Here is a 21792-nt window from a genome sequence, read left to right as displayed (position 1 = left end):
ACGAAATGCCGTCTTCCACACGCACCGCAGCCTGTTTAACATGGAATAGGGTCAAAACCTGAAAGGCGCTAAGATTGCCCAGTAAGCTTGATCGCTGCTGAGTAAAAGTGGAAGCGTTTGGAGAAAAACGAAGTACTGCAGCAAGAGCAGAGGCACTTCATCACCAGAGACTAAAGCAAACAAGAGAGAGTAGCTCTTTTGTGAGGGGGTGCAAGGGAAAACCATTTGCTGGCTTTGGAGTAAGGGCAAAGGTATGCATTCGTTGTTTGAAAGCATGCTCATTCATTAGGCACTTTGCAAAACTGAAGCTGTGACTGACAGACCAAGTTTGCTTTTCCATATAAATATATACATGAGCAAAACCGAAGGGCTCTCTCTCATGTAAGGCCTTTTCATTTCATGGGGACTCTCCACTTTTTTCAGCAGCTTCACCAATGCCTAACACTCTTAGGACTCTACTATCACTGTGGTCACAAACACATAAGTATATTTTAAGTTGGAGACATTTTAATTGAAATTACTCTTCAGGTGAGCAGGAGATTTAATAGGCAGCTTGTCCTAGGAAAAGACTGCACTTGGTATTTCCCTGTCTGTGTTTCTCTCAGAACCAGAATCCAACCAGATGCCCGTGGGTGACTCCAGCCACTCTGCATTTCTTTCTCTACTCCCCATCCACTTCGCTACCTGTCATGCTGTTTCTTTATCTCTGTCAAATTTAGAAGACCTTTTGGTGCCTTATATTCTGGAGGAGTATTTCCAGGATTACTATAAGGAACTGACTGTACTCTTCTGTCCAGAGAAAATCTGAATAGTAGCATGATTCGTCTCCTTTTCACTGATCATAAATAACACCCTCAGCCCACACTTGGACCCCTGGCTGATAAATACATTTATTAGTCCTTATCATGTGCCATTTACTGTGTTAAGCTCCTTTTATGTGTTTAGCCATCCTAATAAGCCTAATGTTGGTATTTTTTACCTGCATTATAGAACCAGGAGGCAAACAGGGCTATAGAAAGGTCTGGCTTAACCAGTGCTGCATGGTACAAGAGAAAGCCAGGCTTCGGACTTCAGAGGTTCGTGCGCTCACTGCTGTGCCAAGATGCAGAGGCGCGATCACTGAGGACCGTCCAAGGCGAGCACCTTCGTGCTGAGCCGTGGGAGCAGATCGGACTTGGGACCAGCAACCTACCCTAGTTCTGTTCTTGTATCAAATACAAGACTTCAAGGAGTTGCCTTGCTTTGTTTGTTTGTCTGTCTGTAGAGTAGTCTTAGGTTCACAGTCAAACTGAGAAGAAGGCACAAGAGACTGCCTTTAGTCCCCCTTCCCCTCCGTGTGCGCAGGCCCCCATTATCACATCATGCACCAGAGTGGCACATGCGCTATAGTTAATTGACCTACATTGGCACATCATTATTACCCAAAACCTGTACTTTGCATTAGGGTTCATTCTGGGTGCTGTATATTCTATGGGTTTGGACAATCATATAATCATGTGTATCTGCCGTTATAGTTTCATGAAGAATATTTTCAGTGCCCTTTAAAAAAAAACTTTTGTGTTCCTATTCATTCCTCCTCTCCCTCCCCCTAAGTCCCAGCTCATCTCCACTGACATTTTACTTCTCCATAGGTGTGCCTTTTCCGGAATGTCACATTAATGGAATCATACTGTGTATAACTTTTCCATATTGGCATCTTTCACATAGTATTGCACATTTAAGTTTCCTCAGTGTCTTTTCATGGTTCAATTGGATTTGGTGAAAATATGTCCCCAGCCTTGCTAGAAATGTAATACAGCACCCATACAATACGTTTTTATTTTGTCTGTGCTACATTTCAGTGCCCTAAACCAGGGCTGGACTGTTCTTCCATCCTCTCCATCTTTGACAATTCAGTGTCTGCCCTGCCCCAGTCTTTAAAGGAACCTTGTGGATTTCTTTACATAGAGTTTTAATCACTTCAGTTTTGGCACGGAGGTTAAAAACTAAATCTCTTATACTCAAGGCACTTCTTTTTTCCTAATGAAAACCACAGCTTGAGCAGCTGCTTGTATTATTGTCTCTCCTCTGTGGTCCCACTGGTGTGTGGGAGTTTACTGTTAGGCTGTGGAAAAGGGAACAAATAAAAAGCCAAGAACAGGGTCATGTTTCAATAGAGAAATAAGGGTGGAATGCAGAATTCCTTGAGTGTGGGCCTCACCCTCCCCACTCTGTGGACATCAGTTTGGGTTTCTTTTTTCTTTTTAAATGCTTCTGTAAGGCCAGGGAGAGAGGCATATATCATAAGAACCACAGTTTTGAAAACTCCTAGACTTCAGCTTTGATTCTGCACAACATGCCTTCACTTTTGCCTGTCATTGTAAAATGACAGTGTAGTTCCAAAGCCTGCCTGTGTTGTGCACATCCACATTCTGTCCGTCTGCCTTGGTGTGGTATTCCTTTCCTTTGTCTGGGTTGACATTGTGTCTGTCTGTGTACAATGTCTTTTTCTCGTGTCACTTTCTGTGGTGTATTTTCTTTTTGGAATGTGCCTGTATCCACATCGTCCTTTGTCCCCTTCTCTGTCTTGGTCCCTATGTTCTGTTCACTTTTGTCTTCCCCTTTGGTTGTCATTAGATACAACTTAAAATTCAACAAGTAAAAATTGTTTTTTTAAAATTTTTGATGCTCTTAAATTTTTATGCAGATAATTTGTATTTCTCCAAAAAGAATCTATCTTAAATAAAAGTGCTTTTTACATGTTGGAACTTTGATTTTTTGTTTCGTTTTGATTTGTTTTAATGTAGGTTTTGGGTCCTTAATAGAAGCAGCTGCTTCCTCCTGGCCTCTAGCCACAGTGCCAGACATTATAAAAGGGTGTCTGGGCTCTGATTACACAGAGCAGGGTGAATCCCCAGTGACACCATAGCCCTTCTGTGTTGCAGTCATTCTGTGTCACACCAAAGTCTGCTTTATTATTTAACCAATTCCCAGGGTCACCCTGGAGATGTTCCCTTTTCCACAGCCTAACAGTAAACTTCACAATCTGAAGACCTTCAAATTCTATCAAAGCAGAATTCATTTTATATACAGATAGTAAGTGACCCTTTGCCCTATTGACTTTTTGATATTCTTCCAGTAATAGGCAAGGCATAGCCAGCACCTTGTTCTGATGATCTCATCTAGGAGGAGGTGGTGGCATTATGAAGCAACATAGTAAGGGTGGATTTGGGTCAGAACGTGAGTTACAATCCTGGATTTGCCGCTGGCTTGCTCCGACCAAGGCAAATGCCTTAATCCCTGTGAGTTTCAGTTTCCTTGCCAGTAAAACCTCTAATATTTCCTGCCCACCTCCGTGGATTGTTGAATGGGGATATGTGTGTGAGAAAACAGGCCAGCTGTAAAGAATAGCCCCGACAAGACTCAGGTCCAGAGGATCAAGCTTGCTGTTATCTATTTTGTCTTTCTAAATATGATGGAGTCTCTGGAGAGTCTGGTTGTTTAGTCTCAGATTTGTTCTGATTCATTGTCAGTGCTTGCATTCAATACATTTTGGCTTTCAGAGTCAATCAAGATCCATCATCTTGTCTCACCATCTTTTAAGATTGAATTGGCAAGCAAGGAGTGGAAGGATCTCTGGTATGCATATGCCCACAGTATAGGTCTTAAATGAACTCACATATAATGCTTATGAGAAAAGCTGTAAACAAAAGCTATCCACTTCTGGTCCATGGTTTCAAACTAAGGGAGAGGAAATGATCCTGGAGTCTAGACGGCAAAGAGATCAGTGATGTGATAAGCCCTTGATCGAGCCACATCTGAACTGTACTTTATTCCAGAATTGCAGAGAGATCCTTTGGGTTAGATAGATTTTTTTTAACCAAATATTAAACCTTGGATGTAGGGATTAGGAGTATAGCTCAGTGGTAGAGCACTTATCTGGCATGTGTGGGGACCTGGGAATGATCCCCAGTAACACACACACTTAAAAATCTGAATTTTCTACTTCTAGGGATAAGTAGGTGCTACAGCTAGGAGGTCACCATTGCTTCATCAGTTTTCTTAATTTCAAAGACTTCTCTGGTCCTGTGAATATTTGAACTTGAAACTCCAAAAATACATGTATTTCTCTGGCTTCAAATGCTGATTCTTTAAAGAAAGCACTTATTAAGTTCCTAGTATAAACTTAAACTGTACTTTCAGAAAAGTAGAAAACACAATTCAGGCGGTCAGAGCACTGTGCTCTAAGGAAGTAGTAAAAGCAGGTGAAGCAGGAGAACATTAAATTTTGCTAATAAATATAAATGAAAATCAGCATGGGCTGAAGTTTTCAGCAAACACTGTATGGATGATTCTAGGCTTGACACTTAAATTCATTCTTTGATTTAGCTGTCATTTATTGAGTACCTACTATGTGTCTTGTCCAAAGTTGGAAACTAAGAGCAAAAAAGTGGCTGACATTCTCTATTCTCTTTAGAGAGTTCTCTATAGTTGACAAAGACAGTAACAAACAAGGACAATAAGATAAGCACACTTTGATAAAAATCTGTAGACGAGAGAGTGAAATCACTGAAGGTAGTGTGGTCAATTGTATACTGGGCATAAGATGTTTTAAATAGATGATAAGGGAATTGAATTTGGAAGAGAAATTGGCCAAACCTAGGCAGAGAGGTATCCATATGGTGAATTCAGTATGAGAAAAGTCATAGTCTACTATAGATTTATCTAAATAGTACCCAGCAGAAGGCAGACAGGAGGAGAATGAGGTCAAGGTCTCTGTGCTCTGTTGGCTTCCTCCCTTGGAAGATCACCCAGGGGCAGCTGCATCTGCCCTTCTCACAGTCATGGTATTTACACAATTTTCCCATTCCAGTAGTAAGCCCCTCCCCTTTTCCCTTCAGGCCACTAGTAGTAGCGTGTTCTCCTTTGATTCTAGCTCCAGATTTTCACTGTGGTTCTGAAGCAGCCCACCCAAACCATTACCAATAGTTCCATTGTAAATCAATCCTGTGCAATTATCCTTATTTGAAATATAATTCAGTTTTAATCTTCACAGCGGTATGAAGGATGGTTTCTTGGGATGGGAGTTTAAAGGCAAAGCTACCAGCTGGAAAACTGGTAAAAGTGACAGATAATATGGTTGAGAGTATGCCTTACAAATGGAGGTAGAAAGGAATTGATTGACCTAGGAAAGGGAATGGAGTTGAAATTGATACCAGGAGGATGTGAGATTAAGGAAAGAGTCAAGAATGGCCTTTTCTAACTTGAGTTGCTGCTTGATTCAAGATGTAAAAAGATAACCAGGCATGGTGGCACATGGCTTTAATCCCAGCACTCTGAGAGCTTGAGGCAGGGCAGCCCAGCCTGGGCAACCTAGTGACTAAGTATTTAGATGGATGGATGGATGGATAGATAGATAAGGGATCGGGAGGTAACTCAGTGTGAAGGCCCTTGGTTTAATCCCCACTATGACCCAAAAAGGAGGAGGAGGAGAAGTTGAGGTTTGCATATGTTGATTTTTGAGATCAGTAAGAGAACCAGACATTGGGTAGACCACTGTGAAATTTAGAAAAGATCTGACTGGTGAATGTGTGGTTAGGTTGGTGGTCCTTGAAACCAAGATCACAAAGGAAGTCCCCCAAGAAAGCTGAGAGTGAGAGAAGCAGAATAAAAGAAGCTGATCATATGTAGAACTTAGAATATCACTAAGAGAATACATAATTTTACACAGAGAAAAGGGCACAAGCAAAAGCAAAAAAGATAGGGTGAGTATTGCTTGCATAGATGCTGGGGAAATGTTTGCATAAGTCGAGTGGAGCTGCATCAGAGAAGGCCTTAAAAGGCCCAGCAGAGGAGCCCAGACTGAGTTTTATAGATTAAAGGCCTCTTATATGTTGTTGATTCATTTATTCTACAAGTGTGTATGGAACACTCAGGTTCTTGAGTGACATGAATTTGCTTTAGGTTGTATTTTAAGGTGAATAATGGGATGATAAAGGAGCAGGGGTGGAGCTGGGTTTAAAATCTGAAGCACTTACACCACTATAAAATGAAGAGCACAGCCAGCATAGTTACAGTGAACAGTGAGGGCCAAGAGGTTTCAGAGAAAAAAAGGAGACGATGTAGTGAGGAAGTGAGTGTAGGAGAAGGATGAAGATGATGCCAAGATTTCCAGCGCGACGTTAGCAACCACATTGGAATGTAAGACCTTTCGAGGTTCCATCATGTGCACGATGTTTGCCCCTGAAAATTTCTAATAGTTCTGAAGAAACAACTGACCAGTGAGATGCAATGAAAAATGAAGTTCCCCATTTTCAGAAGTTAGGGAAAATATTTGCAGGCTGTGGAAGAGCTTGACTGATTAGAACATGGGTCCCAGAACAAGTCAGTTTCAAGTCCAGGTGATTCTAGGGGATGGATCCAGCAGGTCAATTCCAGTGTCTTGTGTACAATGAGCAGAGAATTGCAATGTACATCCAATGGCAAATGAGAAACAGCTACATTTATTGAAAATCATGGGAAGATGTGCTCAGGACAAGTTCATGTAGACAAAAAAATGTGACGCGAACAGAAAAGTGGTGCCAGGACAACAGGAAAGTTAAAAAGAAAAGAAAGAAAAAGGAACACAGCAGCACACCGGTGCATCAGGCTTTTGAGTTTAAAAGGAAGGGCCACCCGGCTATGGTGCCCCTCACTGGGTCTCTGGGGTAGGAGTGATCAAGCTGGGTGGTCAGTTACCTTGGGGCCTCTCAACAAGCATGTGTGTCCCGGAATTCACTGATCAAATCACATGTAGGAGCTGCAGTCCATACTTACTACGTACCCTGTAGTGAGGTTCGAGTGGGGAGAGGATTACTGAAGGTCAGGCCAGGGTGTCTAACGTGCATGTATGTGCTGAGAGCTTCAGAGATTTCCTGGGTCTTTGTTATTTTATTTTCTACCTCTCTTGGAACATTGGAAGGAAGGTGGGCCCTGGGGTGTTGCCCCCATCTAAGTGGGTGGAAGGGAGTGGTTCCTCAGCCCTCACTGTGCTATCTTTACTACAGGTAGGTCTACTTACGTTCATAGGGTGGGATTTCAGAATGGAAAGTGATAGCAGCACTTGTTTTATACAACCTCACTTGGAGATGCAATTGCAAATACCACAAATTATGCTGAAGATCATTTTTTGATGATTTCTTTCTCTTCTTTGACTTTTTTTGGGGGGTGGGGGTTACCGGGAATCAAACTCAGGACCTTGAGCTTGCCAGGCAGGCGCTTGTGCCGATGAGCTATATGCCCGGCCTTCTTCTTTGACTTTAATTCCTACTCTCTGCAGTGATATATTTTGAGCCTTTGTGTGGAGATTTGTCCCTTACCTTCATTGATGTTTTCCTGGGGTATTTTTTGTGCTCCAAAGTTTTAGGAATTATCTAGAAGTGACGTAGGGAGTCAGATTTCAGAATAGAGAATGCCATGTCATAGTATCTCAAGTTTGTGTTTTTATTTTTTTAACTATGTTTAATATTAGCACAAAGCTCAACAATTGGTCATAAAATGAATAGGAAATTCACAGAATATGAATTATAAATTACTTATAAAAATATTGCACCCTTCTTTATAATAAGAAAAGGCAATTAAAGACCCAGAGAGATACTGGTTTTACCTGTTGGAATGGCAGAGATAATAAAAAATGTTTGACAATGAACTGTTAGGAGAGGCATGTAGAAATGCATCATCAGTGGGGTATAGTGGGTACAAAGTTGTTAGTTGGTAATATATATCAAGGCTAAAAATGCACTTAGCTTTTGACCCAGCAGTTCATTTAGGCATTTTCCACCAGTGTATTTGGATTCAGTACACAAAGCCTTGAGTACAAAATATGAACTTTAGCATCACTTTGCCTGCAAAAGATTGGGATAAATCTGACTGTCTGTGGGAAATTGGTTAAATTAGTTATGGTATATGTATGAGGTGGAATACAATGCAGTTCTTAAAAAGGATGAGATAGGTTTATATACACAAAACACTCCTCTTGTTTTGGAAAAGGTAGCACTATATATAGATAGACTGTGTCAAATACTACCTAGGGGCAGAGGTAAAAGAAAATGATAGCAACCATGAATGTGGAGATCTGAGGATAAGACTGAGGAGAGACTTCATTTCACCTTATACTATATTCTATAGGGCTAGTTGAGTTTTTTGGTAATTACATATACTAACTAAACTCTTCGTATTACACAAGATAAAGAAAGCTAAGGATTCACTATTGATGAAGGGTTTAGGTAAATGAATCTTCATACGCTATCAGTGGACATTTATACTTAAGTTTGGTAAAGGCAGCATGCTGCTTGCCGCTGCTCCCAGTCACAGGTATGTGTGGAGCCTGCTTTTGCACTCCCATCCTGCAGATGCCAGCCTGCATACAGACATGATATAAAAGTACAGGAGTGCTTTCCATGTCAGATCTTGACTGGAAATGCACATTCTTGCTCAGGTTTATGTACTTGCTCAAAAATACTGAATGGTTTGTTGTTTGTGTCACTTGCCAATTGCTCATTTCTTCACATGTAGAAGTGGCCCGGTAGTTTGAGCTTTGGATATTTGAGCCTATTTGAATATGCATATCATTTGCACCACTGACTTGAGACCATCTAATTTTCAGTGTTTGTAACCTGTCCCTGAAAGAGGTAAGAGAAGAGAGGTTTATTCATTCTCTATTTAGTGAGCACCTAAATATGCCAGGATGGTACATGCATTTTTTGTTGCTCTTGCTTTCTTTTTCTTTTGTTTTCTTTTGTTATCATTTCAGGCTGGTTTCTGTAGCCTTCTTCTCTCCCCATCAGTGAGGGAGAAAGATCTGTGGCGTGTTCTTGTTCACTTGAGTTACAGGCCCACAAGTGGACCCTGCCAGCCTCAGCTGTCCTTCTGTTTCTTGTTATTTACACACACAAAGTAGACCAGTGCGCTGAAGAGATTGGAGACGGTAAAACCACAGCAGTAGACTACCACAGGCCATGCTCATTGCCAGTGGAGCGCAAAGCTCGCGAGCCCCTTCCCCGCCAGTGGCACAAAATGGATTCCCACTGACCGTGGACCGTGGCTTCCCAACCAGTGCAAGCTTGGCGGACCTGAACTCCGCCACCTCTCACACTATTTCTCTGCATCTCAGCATTGTTGTTCTCTCCTCAAATGACCTTTCCCTTCAAGTAAAGGAGGATGTGTTTTAACATCATTGTAAGCATTGGAAATTCAGATGCCAAAGGGAGGGTTTAGGGCCTTTTGGCTGTGCTTACTGTGCTACCCATTTTAAGGAAAATCAGTGTAGCTATCTTGGGATGTGCAAACAATGGGTGATGCTTATTTCTTGTTAACATATTAAGAAATAAAATTTTTAGAAATAACTCATGAAATAGAGCATCCCCCTTTGCTATCTAAATACTACCTCAAATGTACTTAAACTGTAGGTGGTGAGCATGTCATTGGTGTTGGATTGGTTCCTGGGAGTTTTCAGGCTCTGCAGATGGACCAGTTCTCACAATGGAGACATTTTATGAAACCATCAAAGCTGCTGAAAGACAATGCAACTTCCTCCCTCTCCGAGAACAGAGTTTGACAGTAACATCTCATAACAGATGTTTCCACAGCCTCTAAATGTTTTTATTTGGTGGCACAAAAGACTCCGTTATTCATGAAACGGTCTGTTAAAAAAATTAGTTCCTCCATGTGGGGATTGTGGGAATATGTGTTATGTAAATTGATTTCACTTTTGGCAGGAGACTGGCTCTGAACTCATCCAGTCTCCAACGCTGGACTCTGACAAGTTCCAGTTTCCGGGCCACAGCGGTCACGGAGAACGTGGTAATACAGGAGCCCAGCATCTTCCCCAGAGTATGTAAAGTTGACTCATCCGAGAATCTCACATTCACTTATAAGAGGGTGCAGGCTAAGTAAATTTTGTGGAAATACGGTCTTGTAAAGAACAGTGGGAAAAATGTGGGCAGTCGTGTCAGCTGGTCATTTGCATTATTATAATACAAGTCATTTTCTATAGCTTTGCTTGGAGATCTTAGACACCTATTTAAAGAGAAAATCATAATTCTCAGATAAACACGAGCACCCTAAGACATGGGTTCAGGTACCTCACAAGAGACTAGGAGTGACCAGTGTGGAAAGAAAGGACTGCTCGTTGTCACTTCTCGTCTCGTTTTACCGCTGCCCTCACCCTCACTTTCTACCTCATGCAACAGGACAAGGGTCAGCAAACTGTGGCCCCTGGGCCGTGTCAGACCTGCTGCCTGTTTTTGTAAATAAGGTTTGATTGGAGCCCAGCTTCTCTCATTCTTTATATGTTGTCCTTTGCTGCTTTTGCCCTTGTGACACCTCCATCACCAGAGATCATTTACCCAACAAAACCTAAAATGTTTGCAGAATGAGTTTACTAACCTCTGCAATAGGAAGTCACTTGTGTACCTTGATCCAGCTTTGGTAAGAAGACATTTGATAGGGTTGTAGACTTTGAAGGCATTTGGGGCTATAAGAAATGTAAAGTAATTGATTTTAGGTAATTTAACACATCACAGGGTAATGTTTAAAATGTGCTAATGCATATACACAAATAAACATGTAAACTAAAATCTTCAAGACTTAAAAAACTATGGAATGAAAAAATCTGTTTTTCTGATGGACAACATGTTCAGACTTTAAAAGTTGACATTTGTTTGGCTGTTGCTTCTTTTTTCCTTTCATATGTGTGTTGTAATTGTTCTCAGTACAGTTTCCTGTAAGTGCTTCCATGTGTGCGTAATTCTTATCCTTCTTTCCAAGGAGTTAACAAGCATAGGTAAGACCAAGGAACTTCTTGACACCATAGCTGTACCAGATATGATTATTCATTTTGTGTGTATGCCAAAGTACACTTGAGACCCCTAGTCAATACAAGATCATAGGCACCACAGGAAAATAATTACAGAGTGCCTAAAAAACAGGAACTCAAGGCAGGAGAGAAGACAGAAGATACTATGCTGGGTATGTAGCTCAGTGGTAGAGTCCTTGCCTAGCACACACAAGGCCTTGGGTTCAATTTCAGCAACAAAAACAAGGAAGGAAGGAAGGAGGAAAGGAAGGAGGGAAGGAAGGGAGGGAGGGAGAGAGGGTCTCTTGTTTGAACCAAAACATCAGCCATCAAGCAATGCTGTTTGTTCATGAGCAGCAGCATTCTGCTTTATCAAGAAATATAAAACATACACTGGACTCAAGGCTTAATGCAAAAAAGCCTAGAAAATATTTCATATTTATATTGAATTTAAGTGTACTGGCTAAAATAAGATATATTATTAAAATTACCTTCATCATTCTACTTTCTTTAATGTGGCTACTAGAAAATATATATAACTCAGAGACTAAACTTTGCCAACCACATAATGAGTGTTTGGTGTACATGTAGATGGTCCTTGTCTTAGGAAAATTTTTCAAAAATATTGATCACAAATTTAAAGTAAACTCTTTCATGCTATTGAAAATAGAATATCATTTACATTTTTCCTGAAATTGTGCCTGGCTTGATGACAGCTTGAATTGTGTTCAGGTTCCAAATATATAATTTCTTTTCTTATTCATCTAACAAATTAGAAAATATAAATCACAAGTACAGATAATTAGGAATGTTGGCAAATATCCAGTGTCTTTGTCAGATGGTTCTGGAGAGCCCAACCAAGTGAGCCTATAAATTGTAACCCCACTGACAACCACTTTGGCCCCCAGTGCATCCTGCAGCAGTGCTGAAGGACTGCATTTCATTTTGGAAGATACTTTCTTTTTTTTTTTTATTTTAAAGAATAAAAGAAGGATAACATAATAATAGGGGGGACTTAGCAAATTACAGGCAAAATGGTAGGAAATTATCAATGGTTATCATTTTACATATTATTGTCTACAAAATAGTTTCTCAGGAAAACAAATAGACAAATAATAGTGAGTTAGAGACAAAAGAGGTAGGAGATTATCAAGAGTTGTTGTACTATACTTTGGTATCTTCAAACTGGCTTCTAAAAAAAATAAATAGAGCTATACATGAGTGACCTATTGAAAAATCATTAACTATTCTCAATGGTTGTTGTAGGAAACACATAATAATAAACATACATCCATTTATGAAATAGGATAGGAACATTACAAACTTTACACAGTTATGGATAGATTAGTAGGAAAATATCAATGGCTGCTGTAATATGTGGTGGTATCTTCAAAGTGGTTTCTCAGGAAGACAGAGATATGCAAGAGGGACCTATTAAGTAGTTACAGCCTAAGGGTTGTCAAAAATAGCATATTACCTCCTCACCAGTGACTCCTTTCACTGAGGTATGATGGCTGGAAGGAAGGCCAGGATTGAAAAGAAGGACCGAGAGACTTGCACCTGTGTCTAGCAACAGGCTGTTTTCTTGTTCCTCCATAGTCATGATTACCCAGGGCTCCTCGATGGCGATGACGGTCTGGCCAGAGGGAGAAGGCAGACCATGCCCCAAGCCCTCTCATTCCTGTTGGACTAACTGGTAGCATGGGTCTGAGCTCTGGGGCCTCCACCTCAGAGGGCAGACCGATCTCCAGTGGTCTCCTTTGCATCCAGGGCATGGCCCATGGGGCCTCTTAGGGCAGTTCCTCTTGAGGTGGCCTGGCTTTTAACAGTGGTAGCAGATGAATGCAGTTGTCGAGTTCTTCTTGGAGCCCTGGGAATCAGACCTGGGATCTGTTTCTCTTAGTGGTGCAGCAAAAGCAGCTGCTTTTTCTCAGTCTCTTTGTTTTCTCTCCTTGGCCTCCTCCTCATCATGGCTATAGAGTACTGAGGAGGCAATTCTTACTAACATCTCAAGTGAGCTATCTGGGGTGAAAGCCATTCTTTGTAGCTTTTTCTCTCCAGCTTCCCATTGCTTTGGGACCCCACAACCTGTTAGTGTCCTCTCCCCAACTGTCAGCACAGTGGAAGATACTTTCAAGTGCTTGCCTAATCTGTTCTTTGTTTGTCCCCGAAAAGTATTTCTCAAGGTTATCTAGAGCCTTCAGGTAATGATTTTTAAGCAGGCCACTCTCTTTTGCAGCTTTTGAGCTAACTTTCTCCAAAACCAAAAGCTCAACTCCATCAGAGCTCACAGGACATTGGTCCCACTACTTTTTTTTTCACTCTTCTCCTTCCTGTCCATGATCTTGGATCCCTCTTTACCCAGCGGGAATGCATGCAGCGTAGTCACCCCTCTCCCTTCCCATACTTAGCGATTTCACACCAATGGCAGAATCCACATCTCTGTCTACTTTGTGGCACCCTGTGACCATAACCTTGCCTGGAGAACAACAATCCTACGTTCTGGTTTCACTTTTAAATCACGACCATGAACTTTAATTGGGAACTTAACATTACCTAGCAGTCATGCTGTGTTGTTCATTCTCCCTGGACTTTGGATGATCTCTTTCCTTAACCTTCCAGCACTGTCTTTCTCAGCTTTGGCTGGAAAATTGCAGCAGTGAGGAGCTTCCGCCAGCTCTCACTGCTGCCCTGTGGAGCTGGAGATGAACTGACTGCCTGCGCTCCTGTCTGGATGCAGCCCCTGCTGTCCTGTGTCGGATGTGCCCTTCCACACCTCCTCAGCAGGGGGCCTCCTGTAATTCCGGTCACCGGCTTGACCCTCTCTGTTGGTTATACCCATCAGCATGCAAGCCTGCCCATACTCCTCCCGTTACATTAAAGAAAACAAGCACTTCCAGTTTCACATCCACTTCCTCTCTGTAGCCACCACTCCACGTCTCCTCCCTCTGCAAAGTACTCCTTAGACATCATTCAGTATCCATTCTTGTCAAACCGCGTTTCTCCCTTCTGGGTCTCTGCTGAGTGCGGTTAGTCAGATGTTTGACACAGCCGTTCCACTAGGCTTACCGAAGTCACCAGTGAAATCCCACAGTGTTCAGCCCTCACCTCTGTCCCCTCAGCAGCCTCCAGCATCACACTCATTCCTTGAAGCACTAGCATCAAGGATCTTCCAGGATGACCTCCTTGCGGTTTCCTCTCACTGCCCTGGCCAGGCCCCTCTCTACCGCAGAGCTGCATCCCCAGCCCTTACTTTATTCTGTTTTAGATGCTAACTTTTAAAAATGGGTCCTACCAGGCCACTGGGCCTTGGTTTTACAATGTAGACATGTGGGTGTTATTACAAATAAATGACAGGTAACACTGTTCAAGGCAAAATGAACAAACATGGGGAGTTTTTACTTTGAGAGCTAGTGAGGAGCTCCATTCGTTGTGATTTCGGACCTAATGATAAAGCCTGAGTGTAAACAAAAGAGGAGAGAAAGCATCTTTGTTTTATTTTCAAACTGACTTTTTAGAATACATAATTTATGTAATTATGTCTATTATTGTGTATTTTATCTATATTCTTGTTTCATAAAGCCTTCTGCCAATAGTAATTTTTTTTCAAATGATGAACAGGAATCTGACAAAAGGGTTGATGTAAGGAAGAAGAATGCTGTCGCCACGGTGACAGCTGTCCAGCGTTAACATCTCACATCTTTTCCGTTCCTTGTGTGTTTTAGGGCAGTTCAAGCTGCTGGAACAGGACCGAGATATAAAGGAGCCTGTGCAGTATTTCAACAGCGTGGAGGAGGTGGCCAAGGCATTTCCTGAGCGTGTGTACGTCATGGAGGAAATAACATTCAACGTGAAGGTAGCTCTTGGAGAAACAAATATTTATCCTCGCTAAAATAATTTGTCTCCATGTCCATCCCTGGGCTTTCTGGGAGCCTTCCATCTCCTGGTGGGTTAATGTCGCAGCCGAGACCGTGTATATCGCAGAGCTGACCTAACTCCCGACCACATGCTGTATTCATTAGCATTATCTTCTGTTAGAATTTAAAACTGATGAGGTCAAAAATGAAACTGCTAAGGCAGATGAAAGACTTTTTTTTTTTTTAATTCAGACTTAGTCCCTAATGTGTATCCGTTCTTTAACCAAATGTGCAGAGGCTAAGTGCTCTACTGTTCGGAGCAAAAGAGTGATGATGAAATGAATACTAAACACTGAGTTTAAAAAGAACAGGCGTCTTGAGGCTGCCTGAGATCAGCTCGTGCTCATACCCATAGCATCTCTGGGTACAGAGGGGAAGCTAGTAGATAGAGTCTTGCCTGGAGAACAGCAAGGGGCCTGCTGTGCTTTGTTTGCTTCACATTCTTGTAGGAGCAGTGCAGTCCCTTTCCATAAGTTGAGAGAGCTCCCTTGGCCAGACTTGCGGTTGAAGCGATGACACCAAGTAAGCCCAGTCATTAGCGCCCTTACCTCTGCTGTGTTTTCTTCAGCAGCACTCACAACTGCACTGAGACATTTTAGTAAGTGCTACATTGAAAAGATGCCCTGTTGAACCTCAGTTCCACAGGAAGTCCCGCTAATTCTTGTTCTCAGAACCTTTCAAGGTTTAGGGGGCAATGTTCCTAGTTCCTAGAAATCCACTCTCTGTTGAACAAGAGACTGTGTGGTGTCTTGACCTGAGACTGCATCAGTGTTGTGGGTGAGTCACTCCGCCCACATCTCCAGGAAATGTAGGAAGCCCCCGGCAGCCCTCTTACTGGGGAAATGGTTCTGCCCATTCTGTGCCTAAGCAAAGTCATTCTTTCCCCCAGCTTTAAAATACAGCTGCTGTGGTCTGTAGCTTCTTTAGTTTTATGATTGGTGAAATTTTGTATTTTGTAAAATCTTGTGCTAAGTAAATTTTACTTCTATATAAAGATACTTACATGATTTTAACTCCTTCAGTGATACAGTACAATAAACAGTCAAGACAGCTTGCATTCATTCACATTGAAAGTTTGTAGGACCATGTTCTTCATGTTAGAATTACCGAGATCTGCTGATTCACAGGAAGATAAAAGCTCTTGTCTTTGTGGTTCTGGGGGTCAAACCCAGACATCAAGCATGCTAGGCTTCCCAGCCCTGGGACATTAAATCTGACTCCATTAGTGTCTTAGTATAATTTAAGTCTTTCCTTAAAACTTATACTCAGGGCTATGTCTTAGTTACTATCTCCTTGCTGAGACAAAATACCTGATGCCCAGAGTTAAGGGAGGAAAGGTTTATTTAGCTCACGGTTAGTCCATAATTGGCTGGCTCCAAGGTAGGGTGGAACATGGCAGAGGGACAACAGTCTGTGGTAGCAGAAGACAGCAAAAACAAGAGAGAGAGAGAGACACTCCTCTTTCTGCCCCTTATATTGTATCTAGTCTACTCGGATTAGGGTGGTGCCAGTCCAATCAGTGGACTGATCCACAATCACCCACCCTTAATCTCAGCACCCTTAATCGCAGCATTGCATTTCAAATCAATCATGTGCTCTAGATTCAGCCACTTCTCAGAAAACCCTATGACCACATGCAGCTTTGAGTGGACATCCAGACCCAAACCATAACAAGCTAGGACATGGCTCAGGGTAGAGTGCTCACCTAGCATGTGCAAGGCCCTGGGTTTGATGGGGGGCCTTTATATTAGTAATCTCAACTACTTGAGAGGCTGAAATGGGATGATCAAGTTTGAGGCCAAAAAAATCATATTTAGAATTACTTAAGTGGAAAAAAATTATCTATATAGAAAAATCACTACTTTAAAATACTCTTCTGAAATTTTCATCTGCTAATAAATGATGGGAAATCAAGCATAAGATTTTTATGTTTTTAAAGATTTCCTCTAGTATTAAAATTTTCCATTCTATTTTCATCACGTATTGTTTGTTCACATACGGTATTTTGAAAAGGTGCTTCTAGCAGCTTTCTGTGAAAATTTTGTATTAAATCAGTAATGATTAGAAAGTTAATATGGAAACTCATACTTCTTGGTAGTTTTTTATATACAAAATACCATATTTGAATGAATTCATTAAAATGTTTATAATAGAGATATCATTTAAGACTTTAAAGGCATAGATAAGTGTATCAAATGTGAGCTTATAACATCCACAGAGCTAATTAGATTGCGGTTGAGTTCCATGCTGTGCAACTATAAATTTTTAATATCTCTAGTCTATTACTTACAAAATTTTAAGAGCGATCACATCGAGCTTGCATAAATCATTAAGACATTATTCAATTCCATTCAAAGAGTGATTGTTATAGAAGCCTCAGGAAATGCTTATAGAGAAGTGTACAAAAGTTTATAAACACGTAAGTGAATAAATGAACTGAGCTGAGCTATAGGAAAGTTGTCCGGATAGTAGATGTTGGAAGTCACAGTCTTCTTTACTTAAAAATATACGAGATTATATTGTAATGGGAGTTAAGGTGTGGTGGGGAGCGAGTAAGGAAATGGTATGTGTGGTTATTACTCCCCCTGGAGGAGTGTAAAAGCACAGTACAACCTATTCATAGATGAAGCTGTTAAACAGAAAGCAAATTTTTCTATTTGAAACTTCTTTAAAAACTTTTACCCTCTCCCCTCCACTTCAGAAACAGCATAAATTAGATCAGTAGAATATGCCACTGAAGAAGCCGCTGTCAGATAAGAATTGATAGCCAACTGGCCTCATAATAGTCAAAAGATTTATTTCAAAAGATTTGAACCACTTATTTATATGTATATATTCATATATATATTTATCCACACTGAAATGAATATAAAAAGAATTTGAAGTAGAGCCAAGTGTATTGAAAGAATGGGAAGTTCAGTTGTGTGTTTTGTCCAAGATTATAGCAAAATTTTAAATAACAGAATGGGCAATATTAGTGTTCTTTACACACTTATTTTTAAATGAAGCGTTAGTTTTCCCTTAAATATAGAAAATTTGCCTTTTGAAAGTATATTGATAGGTTTAAACTCATCCGCACGATTGCCCCATCCTGATTAACCATATGCCATGAGTTCCTATGCACTCGGTGTTTAATTTCTTAACAAACCAGTGTGCTTTGAGCTTCTGCTCTCTGCCCAGCACTGTTCTAGGCCCTGAGAGCACACAGTACATAGCAGAGCCCTCCCTGCATGCAAACCACAAACTAGCAGGGAGGCAGATAGTAGATAAATAAACAAGTGTTAGTGCCACCTCAAAGTAAAGATATCAAGAAGGTAGTTAAACACACAGGTCTGGTACTTGGAGAAAGGTGTGGGCTTGATGTATACATCTGGAGGTCCTCACCTTTGGGAAGACGTGGGTGGAGCCATGGGTCCAACAAAATCAACCAAGGGCTGTGTTTGGCAATCTCTGTCACAGTTTTGATTGTTGAGATTATGAAGTGAAGGATGTTCTTAGCATCTGGAGGCTAGGGGTGCTCACAAGCTTTCCACAATACCAGGAAAGGCCCTCACAATAAAGAATTGTCCACTCCAGAATGTCAGTAATGCCAAGGTTGAAAACCCTAACATAAACAGAGAGGAGGTCTGAGAACTGAACCCGGGGATATCCCAAAACTTAAGGGTCTAAGGAGGGAGATAGAAAAGGTCACAGTGAAGTAGGACAACCAAGAGCACTTGATGGCCCAGAAGCCAGGTTTCAAGGAGGAGTAAGCAACTGTGTCAAAGGCTACCGAGAAATTGATTAAATGAGAACTTAGCCCTACCATTACATTTAGCAAAATGGAAGCCATTGGTAGCCATCACAGGAAGCCTAAAATGAGCTCAGAAACCTAAAAATGAAGTTAACAAAGGCAGTGCCGTAGTATAGTCAATCTAGAGTTCTGTCAGAATGAGATTCAAGCAAGATTTTTCAACACCACCATGGGTTTCTTCCAGCCATCTGTGGCTGCCCAGACGCAGGTTACGGAGGAGACAGAGAGTTTTGGTTAATCAGATTGGAAGTTCTCCCAGGTGACTGTAAGCCGGATGGTCCAAGGTGTTGATGGAGTATGCTCTGCAGTCATGGACAGTGCTGAGCCATAAACCCTCACTGAGTGAGGAGCTGGCAATACAGGATGTGAACCTCAAATAGGAATTGTAAAGGGAGGTGAGATGGTCAAGAAAATAAAGGGTATGTGGGCAGGTGAGCTCTGCAGATAATTTCTCTGCATTTCCTTCCATCTCCACAAAGCTGAAGGGTTCCATGTTTTCAAAGCAGCAGTCACCTGCCGTCTTGGTTACTTTTCTCGTTGTTGAGACAAAATACCGGACACCCGAAGTTAAAAGGGAAAAGGTTTATTTGGCTCACAGTTTGTAGAGGTTTCAGTCCATAATTGGCTGGCTCCAAAGCAGGGTGGCAAGGCAGACAGGCATGCCAGAGGAGGTGGTGGGCAGAAGGTAGCAAAGCAGAAAGGGAGGAAGGGAGAAGATGAGCCTCTTTCTGTCTCTTGTAGTGGATCTAGGCCACAAGAATTAGGGCGGTGCGAAAGCAACCCATGGACTGGCATAGTAATCACCCACCCTTAATCCAAACATTGCACCGTGAATCAGTCACACACTCTAAGTCACCCACCTCCACAAAAGCCTCACATATGACTGCATGAGGCCTTCCGAGGACATCTAGACACAAGCCATAATGCCTACCTCTTACTACCGCACCCCTTTTTCTTTATTCATCTGGTTTTGGTTTCCATGGCAAGAATTTTGCTTTTATTTATTTGCTTTCTTGCATATTTGTTTTAATTGCAATGGACATTTTTTTCTCTTTTTTTTTTGAGACAGGGTCTTGCTATGTAGTTTAGGCTGGCCTTGGACTCACTATGTACCCTAGGCTGACCTTGAACTTGAAGCGATCCTCCTGCCTCAGCCTCTCAGGTGCTGGGATTACAGCTGTGCACCACCATACCTGACCTTCTCTCTTATCTTTTACTTTATTCATCAACCATCTCCAGTCTCATGTTCCCTCCCAGAGTCAGAAGACATCCTGATTTTGAGCTGGCTGTCCCAAGTGAAGGCATATGCCCCCACCTTTTAATAGTGGGAAACAACCACACCTACCGGTTCAGGACATATGCCCTTCTTTAGGCAAGACCCAAGGACCAATCGAATTGTGCTTTGGCTCAGACTCTGGATTTGGCACTGAGTTCAGTCCCCAGCTCAGGCCTTGACTGTGACCGTGGAAAGTCACAAAGATCCTCTGAACCCATGGGGTCGTCCCCGCAAAGTGCAGGTGATACTACTCTGAATTTGTTGTGAGAATTACGTGAAGTGTTACACTCGAGTCCTTTCGAAGCATCTGGTGTGGAAGCCGGCAAACCGGCCCACGGGCCAGCCACCTTTTTTGTGAATGAAATTGTACAGGAACCCAGCCACATGCATTTGTTTATGTATTGTCTGTGGCTATTTTCACACCAGCAAAGTGGCTGAGTTGTAGCAGACAGCATATGGACCCATAGAGCCTAAAATGATTACTGTCTGGCCTAGTAAGAAGAAGTTTACCTGATTCAGAACATAAAATCATACAGCAGTGTTCCACGTTTTTAAAAAGTTCCTACCACAGATTATTTCACTCACCCTTTATTTCATACTTTATACCACCTATGTTAATATTAAGGACTCATTACATAGAAGCTGCCTTCAGTTGTTATTTCGGAGTATCTCCTCACTTCATGTGCTTTAGGGAGATGTGCTGCTAGCAGCTAGTGAATTATTTTAAATGTCTCCAACCTTTCAAGCTCAGCCCGGTAATGAGAACTTTTACCACACATGCGTTTTCTGCTATCAGAAAATAAACCAGCCAATTACTTTTTAATGTCAGTTCAGCCTTACTACAAAGGAGAAGGAGGAAAGAAAGGGCTGCTTTGGCCCGGCATTAGGTCCAAGGCACCATTTCCACAGCTGTAGCCCCAAAGCCTCATGCGTTAGGATCCCCACCCCCGAGTCTGCGGGAGCCCGGATTCCCTAGGTGGACACTCTAATGCTGCTATTTCAGTTTCAGCCGGCGAGAGCCACGCTGTCAGCTGTTCCAGCACAGATTTCCCCAGAGGTAAAATAACAGGTTTATATTGTCTGGGCCACAGAAAATGACCCACTCAGGAATGTGAGGTTTTGGTCAGACATGGAGGAGACTCGCCACCTCTGCCCATCCGGATTCCTCAGAACTATCTGCAGGCCGAGGGGTCTGGGTGGGAGCTGCGCTGACAGCCCTGTCATCGGCATCAGCTCGTTACTGCCTCTGGCACCTGCTATGCAGGGGTATCATTGCCTAGCAACAGAGCTGCTGTCATGTGGGGAGGAGGACTTCAGGGGTGCCCTTTCGTGTATAATGGAATATATTTATGGACTATAAAGTGATGCAGGGATCCATGTGTATAGTGTGGAATGATTGAATCAAACCAATTAACGTATCTCCATCTCAAGTGCTTGTTTGTTCCTCCTGAAACATTGTACCCTTTTCCCGACGCACCCCTCTCCCACCCTCCCCAACCCCACGCGCCCTGCTAACCACCCATGCTGGTCTCTATGTTCTGCTGTTCTTAATCTTCCCCTTGGAAGAGAGAGCATGCAGTATTTGTCTTTCTGAGCCTGACTGACTTCACTTAGCATCGTGTCTTCCAGTTTTACCCATATTGTCACAAGTAATATTTTAAAGCTTTTTTAAAAAGCTGAGTAGTAGTCCATTGTGTATAATTACCAGGGTAGATTTTTTTTTTAAGTAGGAAAAAAATTATAAGATTCAGAGGACTTACGTGGTAGCTTCTTTATACTGAGAAATGTGACCAAGAATAAGATGATAAACTACTACAAGTCATTCAACAGGGCAAGGAAGTTTACAGACTTTGAGTTTTTAATCATCAAGTTAATCCGTAAAGGCATTCAGACATCGGATAGTTCTATTCTTTTTGACAAATGAAAACTAAGAAACTGGGCTGGGGATTTAGCTCAGCGGCAAAAGCGCCTGCCTGGCAAGCGCAAGGTCGTG

General features: G+C 42.0%; 1 protein-coding gene across 1 annotated transcript in view; it reads left to right on the top strand.

Annotated features, from left to right (window-relative positions):
* Garem (GRB2 associated, regulator of MAPK1) overlaps positions 1 to 21792 on the top strand; it is a gene marked incomplete at its 5' end in the record, with an annotated part of 194003 nt that overhangs the window by 139839 nt on the left and 32372 nt on the right. Inside the window, 1 exon segment of the mRNA XM_005372754.2 lies at positions 14539 to 14669. Within this exon segment, the coding sequence (XP_005372811.1) occupies positions 14539 to 14669 (131 nt within the window).

This window comes from Chinchilla lanigera, unplaced genomic scaffold, assembly GCF_000276665.1.
Source record: "Chinchilla lanigera isolate Chin_1 unplaced genomic scaffold, ChiLan1.0 scaffold00001, whole genome shotgun sequence".
Taxonomy (NCBI): domain Eukaryota; kingdom Metazoa; phylum Chordata; class Mammalia; order Rodentia; family Chinchillidae; genus Chinchilla; species Chinchilla lanigera.
This window is presented reverse-complemented; position numbering and strand designations above follow the sequence as displayed.